This window comes from Falco punctatus, assembly GCF_963210335.1.
Source record: "Falco punctatus genome assembly, chromosome: 12".
NCBI classification, from domain to species: domain Eukaryota; kingdom Metazoa; phylum Chordata; class Aves; order Falconiformes; family Falconidae; genus Falco; species Falco punctatus.
Genome location: NC_137592.1, coordinates 15,504,444 through 15,523,711, shown reverse-complemented (window position 1 = coordinate 15,523,711; position 19,268 = coordinate 15,504,444). Strand labels below are relative to the sequence as shown.

The 19,268-nt window shown below is 34.3% G+C and overlaps 1 protein-coding gene across 1 annotated transcript in view; it reads left to right on the top strand.

The window, feature by feature from the left end:
• The window catches only part of KIF6 (kinesin family member 6), a 157,520-nt gene that overhangs the window by 15,669 nt on the left and 122,583 nt on the right, over nucleotides 1–19,268 (top strand). Inside the window, exons 4-6 of the mRNA XM_080407896.1 lie at nucleotides 2,691–2,838; nucleotides 4,275–4,384; nucleotides 13,867–13,996. Coding sequence (XP_080264022.1) covers nucleotides 2,691–2,838; nucleotides 4,275–4,384; nucleotides 13,867–13,996 — 388 coding nt within the window. The remainder of the gene's footprint in view (nucleotides 1–2,690; nucleotides 2,839–4,274; nucleotides 4,385–13,866; nucleotides 13,997–19,268) is intronic.

Sequence of the window (19,268 nt, the reverse complement as noted above, 5' to 3'; positions counted from 1 at the left end):
CGAAATGCCAGATCTGGATCAGCCAAAGAGCAGGGATGTAAAAACAGAAGAGTAACTGTGGTGGGTCAGGCAAAAGTTCCAGCTAGCCCAGTATGCTATCTCTGACGGGGACTAACAGGCAGTGTTTAGGGGAAAACAAAACAGTGCATGCATGTAAAGTGACTTCCCCCAAGTGTTATGTTGACCTCTAGGTGTTCATAGTTTAGAGACTAATTTCTCTGTGTTTAGTAGTCCTGAGAGAATTTTTTTCACTAATTTGTGCAATCTCTACTGAAGCCTGTGTGAACTGTTAGCATCCAAAATATCCCACTGCAAGGAGTTTCACAGTTTAACTACCTTTTGCATGAAGAATCATTTCCCTTCACTTGTTTTGAATCTGCCATTTCTGAGCTTCTTTTGATACCCCCTACATTCTGACAACGTGTTACTGGCTTCAGCTTCCACATACTGTGACAGTGGGCACTAGAAATTCCTAAGATAGATGAATGAGGTGTTTTACAATAGTAATTGTTTTGATTTTTAACATCTGGAATCTAAAATCTAAATATACTCTGTCTTTGGGCATTTTGATCTTTAGAAACAGATGTTCAGTGTAGTTGCTTTCAATGTATTTCTGGTTTTGTCTCTGACATCCTACTATAATGGATTAAAATAAGCAATTTGGCAACTACTCAGGCCTTTAAATAAACTTTAAGAACCATTGCATCTCTTTTGGCACCAGACCAGCAGCTATCTATATGTGGTACTTTTCCTCTTATGCAAGGGTTGTTTGCCCCCTTTTTACTTTTTAAAATCTTAGCTTATTTATCACTTTATTCTTGTGCATTTTTTTTATTGAAAATTCTAGCTTTTCTTTAGCAAAATTAGTAGGTCTTCAAGCATAGTAAATCAAGTACAAAGTAGATATTGCTTTTGAAAGTTTTATCAAAAAATAAATCTTTCGTGATTACTTATTTGTTTTCAAATACTCTTGCTTTATATATTGTCGGGAGATGTTGGAATTATAGTAGAACAATTCTGAGATGGATGAATCTAGGACGCTTTTTTTTTTTAATTGACAGCTGGTGAAAAGAAAATGAAAAACTTAAGTCTAATCTGATTTCTTAATCATATATTCTGTCAAATATAGACTCCTATGAATTCTGGTTTGATTAGCCATCTAAATATTAGTAACTGATTTCATCACTACTTAGTTTCTGATTTTAATAATTTTTGATGGTTTTATACAGTGTTTGTTTGCTTTTACAGACAAGTGAAAATTCAAAATAATTATGTCCTCCATCATTTTTACCTCATTTTTTAGAGTCAGTCAGTGTGAAGTGTAAAACCTCAGAGCACTGAAAATATTTTTCAAGTTAAGGGCATTTAACAATAATTAACAAGAAATGGAATTAGAAATGGGGAAATAGATTTTTAGTATTTTTGTCTTTTGAGACAGAGCTGTACAAGGGAAATGCATGATAGTGAACTATGAGTATCAATAGAAATTCTAAATGTTGGATAACAAATTTTACTTTTAATATCAAGGAGGAAATGAAACACTGTATTTACATTTCAGATATCAGCCAATCAAAGGGGACTTAATTGAGAAAGATATCACACTGTCATCATAAACAGTGCAAGAAATTTTGCCATATATTAAGAAGAAAAAAGATGCTATATTTGTATGTAAAAGTTGCTCCTTCAAATTTTACTGACTATGGAATCTAGATTACCATAATTTAGGGCACTGCTTTTCGTCCATTGCATTAACAGCCCTCTCTTTTAGAACAAAATCAGGACCAAAAATCTGTTAAGTCACAACTTGAAAATTCTGTTTAGTTAGCCATGGCTGCTGAGCTGTATGTCAGCTGCAGCTAAGTCCCACATTTCCTCCACGGTGTATAGCTGTACCACTGTCATTAAGCTTATTTACTGTTTGGTGGAAATCATGTGGAAGTTAACAATGAGGTTGCGATGAATTAGAGAAAGATATTTGAACTGGAGTTTTGTTAAGCACTTCTGCAAGTAGAAAAGGTGAGGAAAAAAAAAAAAAGATTATTGTGTCTAAATATCATTTCAAGCTATGCCATTGCATCGCTACTATTGCTGTTCCACAGAAGCTTCTTGTACAGGCACAGTTCCAACAGGAAAGTTTGCTTTTACCAGTGTGGTTTTGTGTGTTATCATAGTAAATAAAGATTTTACGACACTAATACAAGCACAGATTCTCCTGCATATTGTAATCTAAGCTAGCAGTAGTCTGCTAGTTTAGTGTAGTAGTATTCTCAGAAAGAAAAAACACCACTGATATAACTGTATCCTTACATGAGTTTTCTGTTTGCAAGTAATGAAATCTCATGAAATATTTCCAGGTTCTTTAGCTGTAATGTATCAATGGTCACAATTCCTGACATCTACAGTCTTTTTACAGACTAAATACCATCCTAGCAAAAAGTCATCAGCCAAAGAAAAAAAACATACAAAGGCAGTGTAGATAGTAATAAATATGATCAACTAATGATGATATTGAACAATGGGGCAAGTCAAGGCATCAAAAAGCCCTTCAGTTCTAGACAGCTTAAATTCCATTGAATCTAGAGCACATATCTTGAAGTTCATTCTTGTATTACTGAAGACAGCTTCTATGTAATTAGGAATTACTGTTAACTATATTTTGGTTCTATCTTCTCATTTTTTTTATTCTGTAGTGTTTTGGCAGGATACAATGGTACTGTCTTTGCATATGGCCAGACAGGCAGTGGCAAAACTTTTACCATCGCAGGAGGAGCAGAACGTTACAGTGATCGAGGCATCATTCCCAGGACTCTGTCTTTTGTTTTTGATCAGTTGCGGAAGGTATGGGACGTTGTTTTCTATTTTGTGTTTCCTTTTTCAGACTGGATTTTGGATCAAAAGCTCTATTTAGTTATGCTTACAGGGATATTTCTGTCTACCTGCTTCAAAATCTTTGTTTTGTATGTTTTCTTTCTTGGTGCATCTTAAAGCATCTCTTCTTGTTGCTTTATCTTTCCACCTGCCTTTCTTTTCATACCTTTCACTTTTTCCATTTCTTTTATCTACAACAGTGCTTTGGAAAGTGCTGACACAGTGAAGAGTCATCTGCTTCCTAACCCTAAGTAAGATAAAACAAGAGAAAGTGAATTCGGAGACAGAAAATACAAGACTTTTGAAGCTCTTACTTGTGCTGAGGCAGTGCAATTTGAAAAAAAGGAAAAAAACCTTTTTGCCCAAAATGAGAAGCAAATCAGGCCCTTTGTTTTAATAATTTATTGGTTAGAAATTCTATTTCCACAGCTTCCTGTTTGAACAGTTCCTTACTGTTTTTTCCATCCATCCGTAGTGTGTCTTTTTAAATGGTGTACCTTGAAATAGTGAACTTTCAGTATCAATAAAAAACCCCATGGGAACTAACTAGTCTATGAAAATGAACATTTCCTATCTCAAAGTATTTTGCAAAACAACTCTAGTGGATTGGATTATTAAACTGCTACTGTGATACTGCTGAAAAGTAGTGACTAATATTTTTTTATTATTATTATTTTGGAAATCATAGCCCATTATTTTGAGGTTTATGTTGTTTGGATTTGGCTTTGGGGAAGGAGAAAATTCTGTCTGCAAAACCTAGTTGTGTTAAGTTACATTTGGCAATGTATTATACAAAAAATGAGAAATACAGGAAACAGCCAACATCATATACAGTGATTAAATGTTACGATAAAGGGAGTGGAAAGCAGTATGTCACTGATGTTTCTAAAAGTAGATCTTTGTTTTGTTGTTGTTCCTTAGTGTTGTTTGGGGTTTTTTTAAGCATAGTCTTTCTATCCATGAGAGTTTACCTCTTTAGACCATTCTTTTTGTGCTGTAGAAGAAAAAAAAGGTATGTTGCATGGTTCCTGAAGCAGGCTGCCATGTTCTAAGTTTATAAAGACTTTGCCAGATATAAGGAACCAATAAAATAACCCCAAACTAAACTCATTGGCATGGTGGGGTTTTGGGTTTTTTTGGATGGGTGTGTGTGTATGGTTTTTTGGGGGTGTGTGTGTGTGTGTGGTTTTTCCTTTTTCTTCTTGAGATGTTATACTTACAGTAACAGAAAACTTAAAAGTATCATGAATTGGCAATGTAACTCATACCCAGGAAAAGAAAAAGAGAGTGAGGAAGCAACATAAAAGTTGTAGTGATGAATTTGTCCTCTGATCTAGCTCTGACATCTCTTTACAGCTCTTCCTTTTTTCTGTTTTGTTTTTTTTTTTTCTTTCTTTCTTATCCAGGATAGCAGTAAGGTGTATACGACTCATGTTTCCTACTTAGAAATCTACAATGAATGTGGTTATGATCTGCTGGACCCAAGACATGAGGCCTCCAGACTCGAAGATTTGCCGTAAGTAACGAAACTACAGAGAATCATCAAAAACCAACAGAAATAATTTTCGTGTGCCCTGTTGCATTTTTGGGGGTCTTTTTTGAAACTGTGCTATTGAACTCAGCGTTAATTAACTCAAAGTACTTTATTTTCTCAATTTTTATGACACTGTCTAAATTGTATTTTTATGTATGGAGGATAGGGAAACTAAATGGGAGTAACTGAAGGTAAAAGTGTTAAAAATGGATACTGATATTATGCAGAAGAGATCTATTGCAGCTACTGAAAACTGAAGGTATACTTTTTTTCTCATGACAGCCTGTCTCTTTATGTGGTATGCACATGTGTGTGTGTGGCAGAGACACATTTAACAGGCACTATTTCCCTGCAACAGTAGGGAGAAAAACTCCTTGCTTCTACATAGACCTTTTTCATCCAGGACAGTTATTTTTCTAGGATAAGCAATAATGAAATAAAGTAAGTAACAGATAGAAAAGGCCACAAGGAACTCCAAAGGACAATGTATTTACTTCAAAATAAATGATTGTTATAATATTTTTCATTGATAAAGACAATAGCACCTACTAATACTTGGAGAAGGGTTGTAAAGTTTTGTAAATCATGAACACATAAGCTTGGTGCAGTTAAAGTTCTTATGTATAGAAAATTCAAATCCTAGTTTCTATGTTTCTTCTGAAAAAATAGTTCATAGTATGTGTTATTCTTAAAACAGTAAATATGTATAAATGAGTTATTGACCAGATTTACAAATGCCCTGGAATAATGCTGGGAACCACTTTCCCACTCAACCCACTTTCCCACTCAACGTGATGGTGACTGAAACATGTAAGTAGCAGTTAAATCACTCCTGATACAAGAGCAGGAAATGTGCTGAAAACTGCCAATGGAGCAATAAGAGAAAATCAATAGAATTTTATATTAAAATTTCTAATTATGTTATTAACATATTAAACCCATTTTATTTATTTTAAAAAATCTTCCAAGTTGTCTTAAAATATAGCTTTAGTTTTCTACACCATATGTAGTATCTAGGATGTATATCTACAAAAAATATTCAAGATTTTCTTTAGAAAACAAGCTGGTCTAGACATAAGGAGGGCAGCAGACAAACTCAGAGTATGAGACTGGGCTGAATACTGGTCTCATTGCTTTGCTTTCTTCATCTATAAAATGGAGCTAAATTTTATCACTTTATGACATTGCTGTAATAAGGACTATATTTACTGATGTCTTTCATGGTAAAGTTTAGGAATTTAATTTTGTTTATTATCTGCTTCCTGTGCTATACAGAGAGAAATTTTAAATCAGAGACTAATGTGAATAGTTTAATTTTTGTGCCCATTTCTACAGGTGCAATTTTTTTTGCTGTGTGTAAAAAGAGGCTGTTATGCTTTTATTCAGCTTATTAAAGTTAGTGCTGTTAAGTTATTTAAATTTATTAAATTATTAATTTCATTTATTAAGCTATTTGCAATATTTTATTTTAATTCATTCCATTTATTCATTTTATTAAATTAAACTACTCAATTGAACTAAACTGAATTTGATTAATTTAAATGCAACTTTAAAACAGTTATTTGGTGGTCATATGCCCTGAAAAATACGTCACTTTTTAAAACTAGGTTCTGAATAATTACTGATAATCATGAATTTAAAATCTTGAAATTATTTTATATATGGTGATTCAATTAACCTAAAGAGCAACTCCTTGTTATGTATTAGTCTATTTTAAAAAAATAAAAGTTGAGAGATAATTTGGTTGTCAATTAAGGATAAAGCACACTGGGATAATCATAATTACCTGTAAACTTACATAGTGTATACTATTGCAGAGTGGGTTTCAGTGAGAGAATAAATTTTTCTTTGCAGAGTAACTAATCTTAAGTGCTTAATGGTTTTACTATACATAGTCATTATTGTTTCCAGTACATTGTCAGAAAAATATGTACTGTACACTTAAACTATACCTTCACAGGTCATATTTAGCATTGTATGAAAGTATTTGTTCAATAAAATATAATTTTTTTAAGATAGTAATTTAGGGATTCAAAGTTTAAAAATATATAGTGTCATTCTGAGATAAAAAGGGAGAACAAAATTGCAGGAAAGGGTAGTTGCGTGATGAACTATATTTTAGTTACTTGATTAATTTTTGTAAGTGACTAGTAATAGTTACACATAAGTAAACAGTAATCGAATACTTGAAAATCTATCAGGTGTTTATTACTTAAAACAGTTTTTCTGAGAATTTTATGTTCTTAAGACCTTTTAAGATGTGGCGGTAGGAAGCGAAATACAGGATAACCTATAGGATGGACAAGAAAAGAGTTGAAGGTAATTGTCATTTTTGAACAGTATACAAAAGATGAGTTAGCCTCGTAAAATATGCAGATTGTTTCAGAACAATATTGTTATCCATATTTTTGCAAAAGAAGGGGGTAAAATTTGAATCAAAGATACGTACTTCTGCCTAGCAAACTATGTTAATGACTTTGATATCAGTTCGATGGAAGGGATAAACGCTGAGTGATAGCACAGTAACACAAGTTGTGAAAAGCGCACAACAGACTTGTTGATAATACTTGAAGAATGAGACATTAAATTGTATAAGGCAAAGTAAATAATAACAGTGTTAAATATTGCCCGTTGCATCTAATCATCGCATGATTGGATTTGGAATCTCAGCTCCTGAACTCAAGATTTTGTATGTAGCCATTTTATATTCTGTAGACCAGGGGTCCTCAAACTTTTTAACCAGGGGGCTGGCGCGTGGATGAAGTGGCTGGCAGTCATCTGCGGCTGCTTGGTTTCCCCCCTCAACCCCCAGCGGGGGGTGTGTGTCTGTAAATATCTGGGGCTGGATTGAGGACCCTGGGTGGGCTGTATCTGGCCCACGGGCTGTAGTTTGAGGACCTCTGCAGTAGACTATTAAATTTTCATCTTAATACTGCTGAATCATTTCATTAGAGTCTGCCAGATGAGAAAGGAAGAGGCTCTCACAAAAAATCACTAACTTCTGGAAATAAATTCCTGACAAATGTGTGAATGTAGTTCATGTATCTATATATATAAATGTATATAGATTTATATATAGAATTACATAATTGTTTATAAATCAATATGTATACATATATCTACATAAGCATACATACGTGGATCATGTTTCTAATAGGTACAGATATTTATGCATCAACTAAGTTTGGGGTTGGAATCCCATTGAACATTTATTTTTACAGGAAAAGAACCTGTTTTCATGATGCTTACTTGTAATAGTATTATGTGGCCCAAAGAAGATATAATCTGATATACCTTAATGCTTCAAATACAATGTGCCTTAGTTTACAATTGTAATTGTTTTGCTTATGCAAAGCTGACAGTGTTTTAATTTTGTGACACTGTAGCCAAAGCACAGCATATGCAAGTACAAATATGTTTGAAGAATCTTACTTGTTAGAATGCAACAATTGAATTTAATACTGACAATCTAATTCTGGTTGTAGCTGTAGAGAGTTCCGTGTTTATACAAGGAAATTATGATTGTTTTCAAACATGCAAGAAGTATAAAACTATTTCTTTAAAACACAGCTGGTAGAAGACTATTTGAATTCTTACTGCCATCTCTTGTTTCCATAAAAGATTTGCAGGACTGCTCAAATCAGGAAAATTTTTCTGAAGCTCTTTAGATTTGCTCTGCAGTTGTGCAAGAGGCTTTCTTCTCTAACAGGTTTTCTGTTTTACAGTGTATTTGTAATTTATATAATTCCATGATACTGAATCAAACAAATTTCACTCTAGTTATAACCTAGCAGTACAAAAATTAAGAATTTCCTTGGCATTGAGCAATAACACAAAAATAAAGACTGAGATTATAGAATCGTTAGTCATAGATAAAGTCAGGACAACAAATAAGTTACTGCTTTACCTGTCTGAACTGTGGCAGGTGACACTCTTGCATGTGAAAGCAAACTAAAATTAATGCTATTTTATCTTAAATTGTCAGCCTTTAAACTGCCGTAGTTGAGGACTGTTGTGGTTTGACCCCAGCTGGCAACGAGTAAGCCCCACACAGCCACTCGCTTACTCCCCCCACAGTGGGATGGGGGAGAGGGTCAGAAGAGTAAAAATGAGAAACCTCGTGGGTTGAGATAAAGACAGTTTATTAGGTAAAGCAAAAGCCATGCATGCAGGCAAAGCAAAACAAAGAATTCATTTACTACTTTCCATGGGCAGGCAGATGTTCAGCCATCTCTAGGAAAGCAGGGCTCCGTCACACATAACAGTGGCTTGGGAAGACAAACACCATAACTCCAAACGTCCTCACCTTCCTTTCTCCTCCCCCAGCTTATATACAAAGCACAGTGTTCAGTGGTATGGAATATCCCTTTGGCTAGTTTGGGTCAGCTGTCCTGGCTGTGTCCGCTCCCAATTTCTTGTGTTCCTTCAGCCTTCTTGCTGGCAGAGCCTGAGAAACTGAGAAGTCCTGACTCAGTGTAAACACTACTTAGCAACAACTAAAACCATCAGTGTGTTATCAACAATATTCTCACACTAAATCCAAAACACAGCACTGCCCTAGGTACTAAGAAGAAAATTAACTCTATCCCAGCTGAAATCACAACAAGGAGCTGCTTCACAGGAAGCTCAGACAACCATTTTAATCAGGAGTGATGTGACCAGGAGAAAATGTAATCTAAACTTCCATCCAACATAAATGATTCCCCATTTTTGTGTGAAGATTCTGTAAAGTCCTCTTTCCTAGGGAAACATACAAGTTTTAGTGTGATGCTGCCTGACTTTTAAAAGAAAAGAAACCCCAGCTAATTTGTATTGAATCTTCTGAGAACTCACTCCCAGCTTATGTTTCAGAAGTTTATTTGAACTATAGATTAATGAACTCAATTCCACAAAAGGAAGATGCTTTTAGCGAAGAGCCAATTAACTGCAAACATCAACAATGATACCTATATCAATATATATTTGTAACATTTAGAACTGTTGTGTTTCATGGGGTCAGTGTCAAATATATTAACTTTAAAAAAACCCAAAACATCTGTAACTGAATATTGGTTAACTACATCAAATGAGTTTATGGTTTTCCGTTTCTGCACTGCCCTCCAAGGGCTTTAAGAGTTAGTGAACTACTGACATGCAAAGTTAAAGCCACTAGTATAGTAATTCCTGTGCTGCTTAACAAAGGGGTGGGGGGGAAGTACTGAATACTAAAGATTAGGAGAATACAAATATTTGTAAATTTAAGCTTTCCTGTTTGTTAATGGGGGGACAACTGAAAATTGTTCTGAATCATTTCTTCAAAGATTTTGTTCATTATAGTTCAAACAAATTTAAATGTGTAAAATACCTTCACCATACATTATATATTATTTATTCCCATCCAGTTTTTATGTCTATTTGTTTCCTAAAAAACAGTAGGAAGTCACTGAAACTTTCCTAAGGTGACTTCTCTAAAGGCATCAGATCAGTACATTAATTCAGTTCAAGTTATTGCTGTGCAGTTCAAGGCAGTTTTACTTTTGAATATCAAACTTTTTTTTTTTAAGATCATTACAGTTGCCTGCAAATTCTAACAGTTCTTACATGTTTTGCTTGTACATGAACCACCAATCTCATTGTTTCAGTTCTGATTCCTTGTTCTGCATGGTAGGATGAGAGGGGAGAGAAAGACAGTGCAGGGCCTCTTTCTGGATCTCCGTAAGAAATGCCTGATGACAAATAAGTTAATAAGGTAACTGCTTAAGACAGAGTAAGAAAAGGAATATAGATGGCAAGTAAATCTTGTGTCCTGCCAGATACGGGCACCCTGCATTGAACAGCAGTATCGGATGGAGCCTGAATGGATTTTAGATTTCATCGCGGTATACTGTGCAGAGCAGCACAAACCCTGTCTGTGGAGAGAAAGTCTCCCTTTTGGTCATTTGAGCTATTATATCATTTCCTTACAAGAAAACAGGTCCATTTCTAAAAGGTGTTCTCATTAGAACTTCTTGCGGCAGGTGGTGTGATGACAGGTGGGAGTTGCCTGCAGGTTCTTTGTTGTAATGACCAGGCTGAATTCATCCTATAGCACCATACGGGTCTGAAAGCACAGCACAAGCTGCACCTGCTCAGGTTAACCGTTATGTGAATCCTAACTCCTAAATGTGCAACAGTCTCTCAGTCAGTATCAATACACTCCTGCGTCCATAAAGTATAGAACAAGCAAACTGTTTTTCCTGTCTCACATGTTGAATTTGTTGGAGACAGTGGGAAGGATTTCCTATCACAATACGATGTGTCAGGAGTACAGTCCGCACCAATACTTACTCATCTCATAGTTCTGTCATGTCTCACAAGCTAAGGAGATTATGCTCTAGGTCTATACTTGAAAATCAGGTCTTTGTGCTGTTGAAAGCTGTGCTGGTAGTTAAATAACCGTGAATTTGCTTTGTAAACTTTGCCTCTTGAATCACTGTTGACTTTGTCCTCTGATGTGGTACTCCGAGACCTATGTGTCTGAAAGTTTTTTGTTTTGGTTTGGTTTTTTTTGATGATACATAAAATTATGATCTTGATCATTCTTCCTTATAACCTAAAGCTCCTTGCAACTTTACATAAGGATTAGCTATAATTATCTATTAGTTTATCCTGTTCTTTGGGACAGACTCCTAGATGCATGCTTGCTGCTTTTCTCTTTTATCCTTTTCCTAAATTTATTATTGGCTGTATGGTCTACTCATGCTGAAGTAGTATCACTATATCCTGCTAACGTGTTGTCATAGAAGGTATATATCCTCATATGTTATTTTTTTACATCATTATGATTAATTTTTAAATGTTTATAAAGTTTAATTTCTTCAGTTTAAAACCCTAGAGACAGATATCATCATAGGAAACTTGATTTTTCAAATTGGCATTTTTTTCTAAAATATTGTAAGTTTTTATTTTTTATATTACACAAATTAATTAGATTATATTAATTAATCAAAGGAAGCTTTAACTTAATTGATTGCTACTAACAGAAATTTCATAAATCAAAGCATTTAGTTTGTAAGGCTCCCTTGCATTAATGGCAGCAGCTCAGATGATGCAGGGAAGGACTTGAGTTAATAACAGTATAAAAAAGGCTGATCCCATCCTACAGGTTTCCTAGTCAGCTACAAATTCCATCCATTAAGCCAAATGGAAAAGATTCTTTGTTTATAAAGAAAACCAAACCTTGTCTCTGCCTTCTTTCAGTCATTATGGATAACTCAACTGAGCTTTTCCATTCCAAGATCCAAGTTTGGGCTATGAAATGTAAAAATTTCACTAATATAGAGAATATTCTATAGAAATGTATTATAATATTGTACAGTAACTTTATTAGCAAAATAAAATAAATTGTTTTGTTGTTTAGGAACATGTCTTTCTGAGGAAGTTTTGACAGATGCCTCTCAAGATGTGCAAATTTAGACTTCCATCTGGAAATCCTCCTAACAGCTGCAAAGCCACTGTATAGGAGGCTGCCAGTGGTTTGTGATGTCCCCACTGTCTCCTTTCCAAGACAATAATCTTCCAGAACTTTTTGTCCAAACTAATACCTTCCTTGTCTGGAAATTATTTATAACCATTGGTCAATATGTAGTCTGAAAATATCTTTAGGAGTTTAAATACTGTGCCAAGTGTGCATAGTAAAAAAGCATTGTTTTCCTGAACTAGAAAAGAGATAGACAATGCTTACTGTGCAATTTCAAAATATTAAAATTATTCAAAGCATTACAATGTAATCAGAACCACTCTTGGCTCTAGCATGTGATGCATGTACAGATGGGATTGCAGACAGAATTGAAGTTGACATTATCAAAACATTGTTATATGAGAGCAGAGTTATGCTTTTGGGTTTATGCTCTGGATGGGGGACTGTACTAGTTCTCTATTACCTTGCCACACAAAAATAGGGATATAAGTGGGAGGCAATCATACTAAAAAAAAAAATTATGACTACTAAAGAAGCATTTTGTGTAATTTTACATGTGTTTTTTTCTCTTGAAAATAGTGAGTGTTTTGCAATGTATTCAATTTCTGTATATCCATTCCAATGTTTTGACCATCAGAGTGTGAACTACTTCTCTATTACTTAAGAGTAATACAACGGAAGGCTGCTTAGCTGCTCAATTTGATTCTGTCAGTTTTGGAGAAAAAAAGACGAGCAAAGCAGAACAAAACTGAACCAGCCTGGTTTTAAAGCAGCTTGGAGTAACTAACATGCAAGGACTATCTAGAGAGAAAATCTCAAGCCCCATACTCCCTCTTGTGGTTAACCTTGAAGAATATGGGGGGGAAGTGTGTATGTATATGTATGCACACACAAATACATATATATATGTGTATACATATATATAAAGCATTATCTATACTTACAAGCAGGAAAGTGTTTTTTAAAGAAGTTCTAACTTTAAAAAGTTCTAATTTTCTTGTTGTAAGTTGTCACAGAACATGTAATTCACCCTGAAGAACATGTCATTCATCCTCAGAATTAGTGTACCTCAGTTTTAACAGATTCCTCACTCTGACAGTTCTCCAAATCCAGTGACGCAACTACTTGGCTTCCATGTTGGGTACTACAGTATGTCCTAACAGAGGAGACCCTAATGGCTACTCAGTAAAGCCAATAAAGTTTAACTCTCAGTCACTTGATCAAAAGAAAAAAACTCCTATGTAAAAGTGTTATTTAAAGAAGTAGAAAAGAGTTTCAGTAATATTTAGTAGCTCTCCTGGAGTTTTTTACCATGTCCTTGGTACTGCCATGTAATGTTCTTTTTCTGAATTTTAAGTCTTAAAGAAGTACAACTAAGAGCATTTGTAACCTCAGTGAAAACAGATAAAATCATTCTGGTTTTAGAATTTGAAAGAAAAGAAGAAAATCTGCTTGCTTTTAATTTAAGAAAGGGATAATTTATATTTGTAGTTATTACCATTTGAGAAGAATGACAAGAGAAATAATCTTGACAAATGTTATTACAAACATTTTGGCTACAGGTGTGTTGATTCTGAAATATGCCATGCCTATTTGTTTATCAAGAATATGGTATGGTTTATATACCATTTGTGCTTAAACAGCTGTGGTAATGGCAAAAAACTTTTACTTGTTATTTGTTTGTGATCATTCATTTCACCTCTTGCTCTTGAGATTTTACTATATATCATTTAAAAAAAAAAACCAACAAGCTTTTCCTAAGTTATAGATTTTATATATTTCTTTACTAAGTGGAGGCTTATAATAAAGGAATAAAAAGATAGTGACAGAGGTAAAAAAAAAACAAACCACTTCCTTTAATGTGTATTACTTACTTATGTTTCTAGTTCTTTTATAATTGGTTTTGGGTTTTATGTGTCACCTTTTAGGCACAATCAAAATGGAAGTATGGAACAAAGATTGCTTTACAACAACTCTAATTTTAATTTTTGACTTGGTGTTTGTTGTTGGGTTTTTTGTCATGTAGAAAAGTCGTAATAATGGAAGATCCTGATCAGAACATTCATCTGAAAAACTTGTCTCTTCAGGAAGCAACCAGTGAAGAGGAAGCCTTAAACCTACTTTTCTTGGGAGACACCAACAGAATGATTGCTGAGGTGAGAATTGCTGCTGCAAATCTTAGTTAGCACCACCACAGTTAAAATGGTCATAAGCTTTTCCACTTAAGATTTATATTTTGGAAGTCCTTGGAGATAAAGGAGTATGTATCTTCTTTCTGAGTGTATTTCCACAGTGAAATTAAATAAGCATTTCTCTGATGATAGTTTTCACTTTGCAAAGAGTTTTCTGTTTTTCCTTAGTGAATCTGCTGGTTGTTTATGTCATAACTTACTGCAATTTAAAATAGTGGGGGGAAATTTTTCACATAAACCATATGCTTACTTTTGAATATAGCATGTATCAACATACATACACATGCAAAGATTAGAAAACATATCCTTACAAAGCATTGTCAAACATTCCCACAGAAGTACTAAATTGCCTTTGAAGGAGTTGCTGTAAGAGTTAGCAGTCCCCCTTTTTTTAATTCTTATTGCATAAAGATGTGGTGTTATGTGTAAAAAACCAAATGGTAGTACAAGGCAAATTCAAAACAAATATTTACCAATTTGCAAAGACAAGGGTGTTTTTACTGATTCTGGAAAATTCAAATTAAATGTTTCCATATTCAGAATCTGTAGGGTTCCCCCCCCCTTATCTTCATACTAGAAAATACAATGTAAATATAAGAAGTGTACTGTATAATGGGAGCACTGTCAATGTATCTTTACTACAACAAGCTAATTCTATTACAGAGATTTGTGGGTTTCTTCCACTGACCAAAAAGCTATATAATACATCAATGAGGGGAAAAACATTTAAAGTATAAGAAATAGTCAGGTAGCTCTCTGTTCCTGCTGGTTGACAATGTACACCTGGGCACAGAGGAAGAAGCATTTGATTCAGAAAATATAAATAGCCCAAAAACTCTTTTTCTCAAGGAGACTATTTCAGCAGTGACATTTTGAGAGGCAGAAAGATGTTAAGGCAAGAGATAAGTAAGCTGTACTTAAGGGCTGTTAGTAAATACAAATGTTGAGGCAAGGAACCATTTGATGATATTGAAATGGAAAAAATATACAATTTATAGAGGAGAGGAACTTGAAAAAGTGTAATAGAGGACACAAAAAGATAACGTAGAGTTCAAAAGCCTGAAGACCTATCATGACAGTTGGTAATGAGAACAGAAAAAGAAAGTTTATTGCATGGAGAAAGGTCTTCAACATATCTCTGATCAGTTTAGAGGACCTGTGTGTGAAAATGAGAATATTTAAAGAATATTGTGCTGCTGGCTGACAGGGTCATAAATCAGCAATTGTAAAGGGCAATTGTATTACATATTTAGAAGATGTTGCCTAAAGAGAAAATATATCTTGAACACTGAAAGTCATGAACAAATAGCAAGACTAATGAAGATGGTAAGTCATTAAAGGTCAAGATGAAGTAATTCTCAGTAAAACTAAAAGAATATTCTTAATGGGTCAGACCAAAGATATGTCTGCTGCAGTTTCCTATTTTGAGCAATGGCCAATAGCAAATATATAGAGAAGAGTAAAAGAAAAACCAAGTAAATAATGATATTGGTTTTTTAAAAAGCTAACTCCTAACCTTCATTAGTTTGTGTTTCAGACTATTTATAGCTAATAATGTCTGTTGTATTTTTCTTTACATGAATTTGCCCAGGTGCTTTTTTTAGCCTCAGCAAATTTTTATCATGAAATCCCATGTGACACAAAGTTCCATGACTTAACTGTGTCGTGTAAAGAAAAAACTCCTTTAGCTTATTTTTTAATCTGCAACTTGGTAGTTTTATTTGGGGCATGCTAGTACTTGCAAGAAAGCATAAGAATAGACATGAGAATGTTTGGGACCCCAGTAGCAGAGAATTTGTTAATCTGTGTGTCTTGGGTTAGCAAATGGCATGCCATTGTTGCTTTGCTGCTTTTGCCACAGCAGGAGTTTTTTGTTATATGAACACTATAAAAGTACTGTTTAATAGGTCTTTAACAAAGAGTACCGAAAAGAAAAAAATGCAGAGAATACTTCCTTGGAATAACTACTACCTATTGCAGTAATATTTACTTTGCTTAGTCTGAATGCTAATATTATTCCAAATACTTCATATGAGGTGTATATTATTGTAGATGTTATGTATATGTAGTCATCTCATACATTGTTTCTTTGCAATTGCAGCAGGTTCGTTGTAGTACAGTTCAATAAGCTTACTGAGCGCTGCTTCCTTTTAGACATTACAGAATTTATCACCCATTATCATCTGGCATTTTTGGCTTTAGGTGACTGTGGTACTTTATATGATGACTTGTCAGAATGAGAAAATAGTGTTTGCAGAAATGAGACGTTAATGCAGAGGTCTAGGGAAGAGGATTTACAACATCAATGATAGCTTCTTCTCCAGAGATCCATGTTTTTAAACCTTATTGAATTATGATAACACTTCCTGACCTCAAAAAAGATTAGGATCCTATTTAAGTAAACTTTAAAGAAAAAGACAGAAGATGGATAAATGTAAATAGAGAAGAAAGTTAAAGAAATGCTTGATTCATCTTTTTTAATGATGAGGAGTTTGGCTATGGGAAAACTAAGACAACTGTCATGGATCATATATGAAATCCGTGGCCTCTAAAATTGCATTCTAATGCTGTACCCCTGAGATAAGCCCTCCTTGAAGAGCTGCAGGACCATTTTGAAAATAAAATGACAGTTTAATTTCTGCAATGCCTCTGCTAGTGAAGCCTAACTTGATTTGAGGGCTGCACCACTGACTATGCTGTAAAGAAAGTGATCATAATAGCAGAAGTATTCTGTAGCCTACATTCTTTCATTAAATGTCGTAACCTAAGGGGACGTTTATAACTGAATACTTCTTTCCCACACATAATTATATAGCTCATAAGAAGGAAAAAAAGAGGAAGCTAATCTAATTTGTGCAGGATTGGTTTATAAGTCAATATAGGACCGATCCTTTCCTCTAGTTTTGACCTTACTACAGGTTGTAGAAATGGCAAGATGGGATACATCTGTGCACAAATACTTCATAATGTAAAAATCCAAATAGGAAGTTTTTGTTTCTTATGTTTTGCCAGGGAGAAATAGGCAGAGAGCAAACCCTAAAAGCAGATTTCTTTGTTGGCAGCTCTTCCAACTCTAAAGCATGTATTTTTGTTTCCTTGTTTGTTTTTCCCATAAAACAGTTTCTTGTTACATTTGAATGCATAAGAATTGCAGCAACAGATTATATAAAGTAATTGAATTTATTATTTATATTTTAATTTTTTTAAACCAACTTTATGGTTTAGGTATCTCACATACAAACAAAGGATTTCAAAATCTAATTTGCACATATGACACATGGTAGCAGCAGCATCTAAAAAACCACATGTACAGAAATAAGTGGCCATTTAGGTTGTGCTCACAAAACATTGTATTTTGGTAGGTATACAACTAATATGTCTTAACCTGAAGTGGTCTTTTCTAAATTCTTGTGATCACTGTCCTTTGAAATAGTATGTCTGAATCTCTGCAATTTAAAGAATTCTTGGTACGTTTTTTAGTATTTCTCTTAAAATAGCAGAGTAAGGGAGACCCAGTAGTGTCCCAAGGCCATGCATCCATTTCAAAAATGTATAATATCTTTATATGAGATTGGTAGGTCTGAACGCTGCAGTTGCATGTACAGTTAGCGTTTGTTTTTCCTTTAATGAAAAGTTGCTTCATTTTAATTAGAAAGTAAATGTGCGTGGTTTCATACATATAGTACTGCATTGTTTAAATTCAGAAGACTGTGCATACTACACAGTATTTGCTCCATCATTTCAAATGTTTCAGGAACACATGGGACAAGCAGTAAGCTTTTGGCAATGCTTGAATATGTTTATTTCAAGAAAGAAACATTTTTAAACATTTAAAGATAGTTGTGGGGACTGACTTGTGACCTCTGAATTGGACTCATTCCCTTTGTATTTATTTTTATTGTCCATTAGTATTCTCTTGAATATATTTAGAAAGCCACTGGTAGTGTTTGAATGCATTTTTTTCTTGAATGAAATATGAAAAATAAGATTTGAATGTGTGAACATATAAGATTAAATGGCACTTTTGGCAAAAAAGCATGTTATCCATGTTAGAGCTGCATTCCAGAATGGATTACAACTTTCTGCTTTCCTAGGTTGCTCATTGGTGTCAACTGTTAATTTATTTCCACCCTGACAAACCTGTTCCATAGTATTATTAACACCAAAGGCATCATCATTTCAGCACAGGTGCTTTCACTTCTGTGTGTGGTAAAGCAATCACTGGTCATATGTACTACTTTGAATAGTCCTTAAAGCACTTTGGGATTTATGTGGATAAAGGCATTGTATAATCTGGAGTTTAATAATGTCCTCATCAGGGAATATTAGTTACTTTAGAAGTTACCTCAGTTACCATGGTCTAACTGTGAAACTGTACTTGTAGTAAATATCGAAAGATATATTGCTTTTAGAAATCAGGAAAGTGTCAGATTGCACCTATTCCGATCCTTATATTTTTTTAACAATAAATTTGCAATTTCAACTGTATCAAATGTACCTAAGTACACCTGAAGAGCCCCTTCACTTGTACCATATTAATCAGAAAGGAAACTAAAGATGTATTAAAGTCTAACTGATCTACTACATGTAAAGGCAGGAACTTCTTATTCTTCAACTTAGATACACTTCCATATAGCATCATTCTGTTGGAGATGTTGGAGTTTATATTAATTAAACAGATATATCCACTGTTTCTCAACAACTGCTCCTTGAGCCTTGAAGAGACTTAAGATGTTCTGTGCTATAAACCAACAATGTGAAAGCACCAGATTATTCTAAGGATGAGTTTCAGCCAGAGAAACAAACTGTGTTATATTCCTTTATTATCATTCGTGTAGGACACAAGAACACTTACCATCTGAACAGTGAAATGACAGAAGCTGTCAGAACCTCTTCCTAGAGGTATCCATCCATCTGATTGTAGCTTGAGACTGGAGAAAATCAATTTGATATCAGCCGTGGCTCATAGCAGTGCTTTTCTTTTTTCCCTTGACCTTCTTAAAAGATTTAAAAGTGAAAAAAGCTTCAGAGGAAAAAGAAACTCATCTGAAAACAAAATTCTGCACTTTTTCACATAGACATTCTCTAAAAAAAATGGAAGCATTCGGAATCAGCCTTTCTTCATTTATGCCTTGGCTAGTCACTAACTCACTCATACAGGAAAATCATGTTCTTCTGATGTCCAAATGTTTTGATTCAAAGAAGAAAGATTCCACTGGAACTGTATAAACTGCCA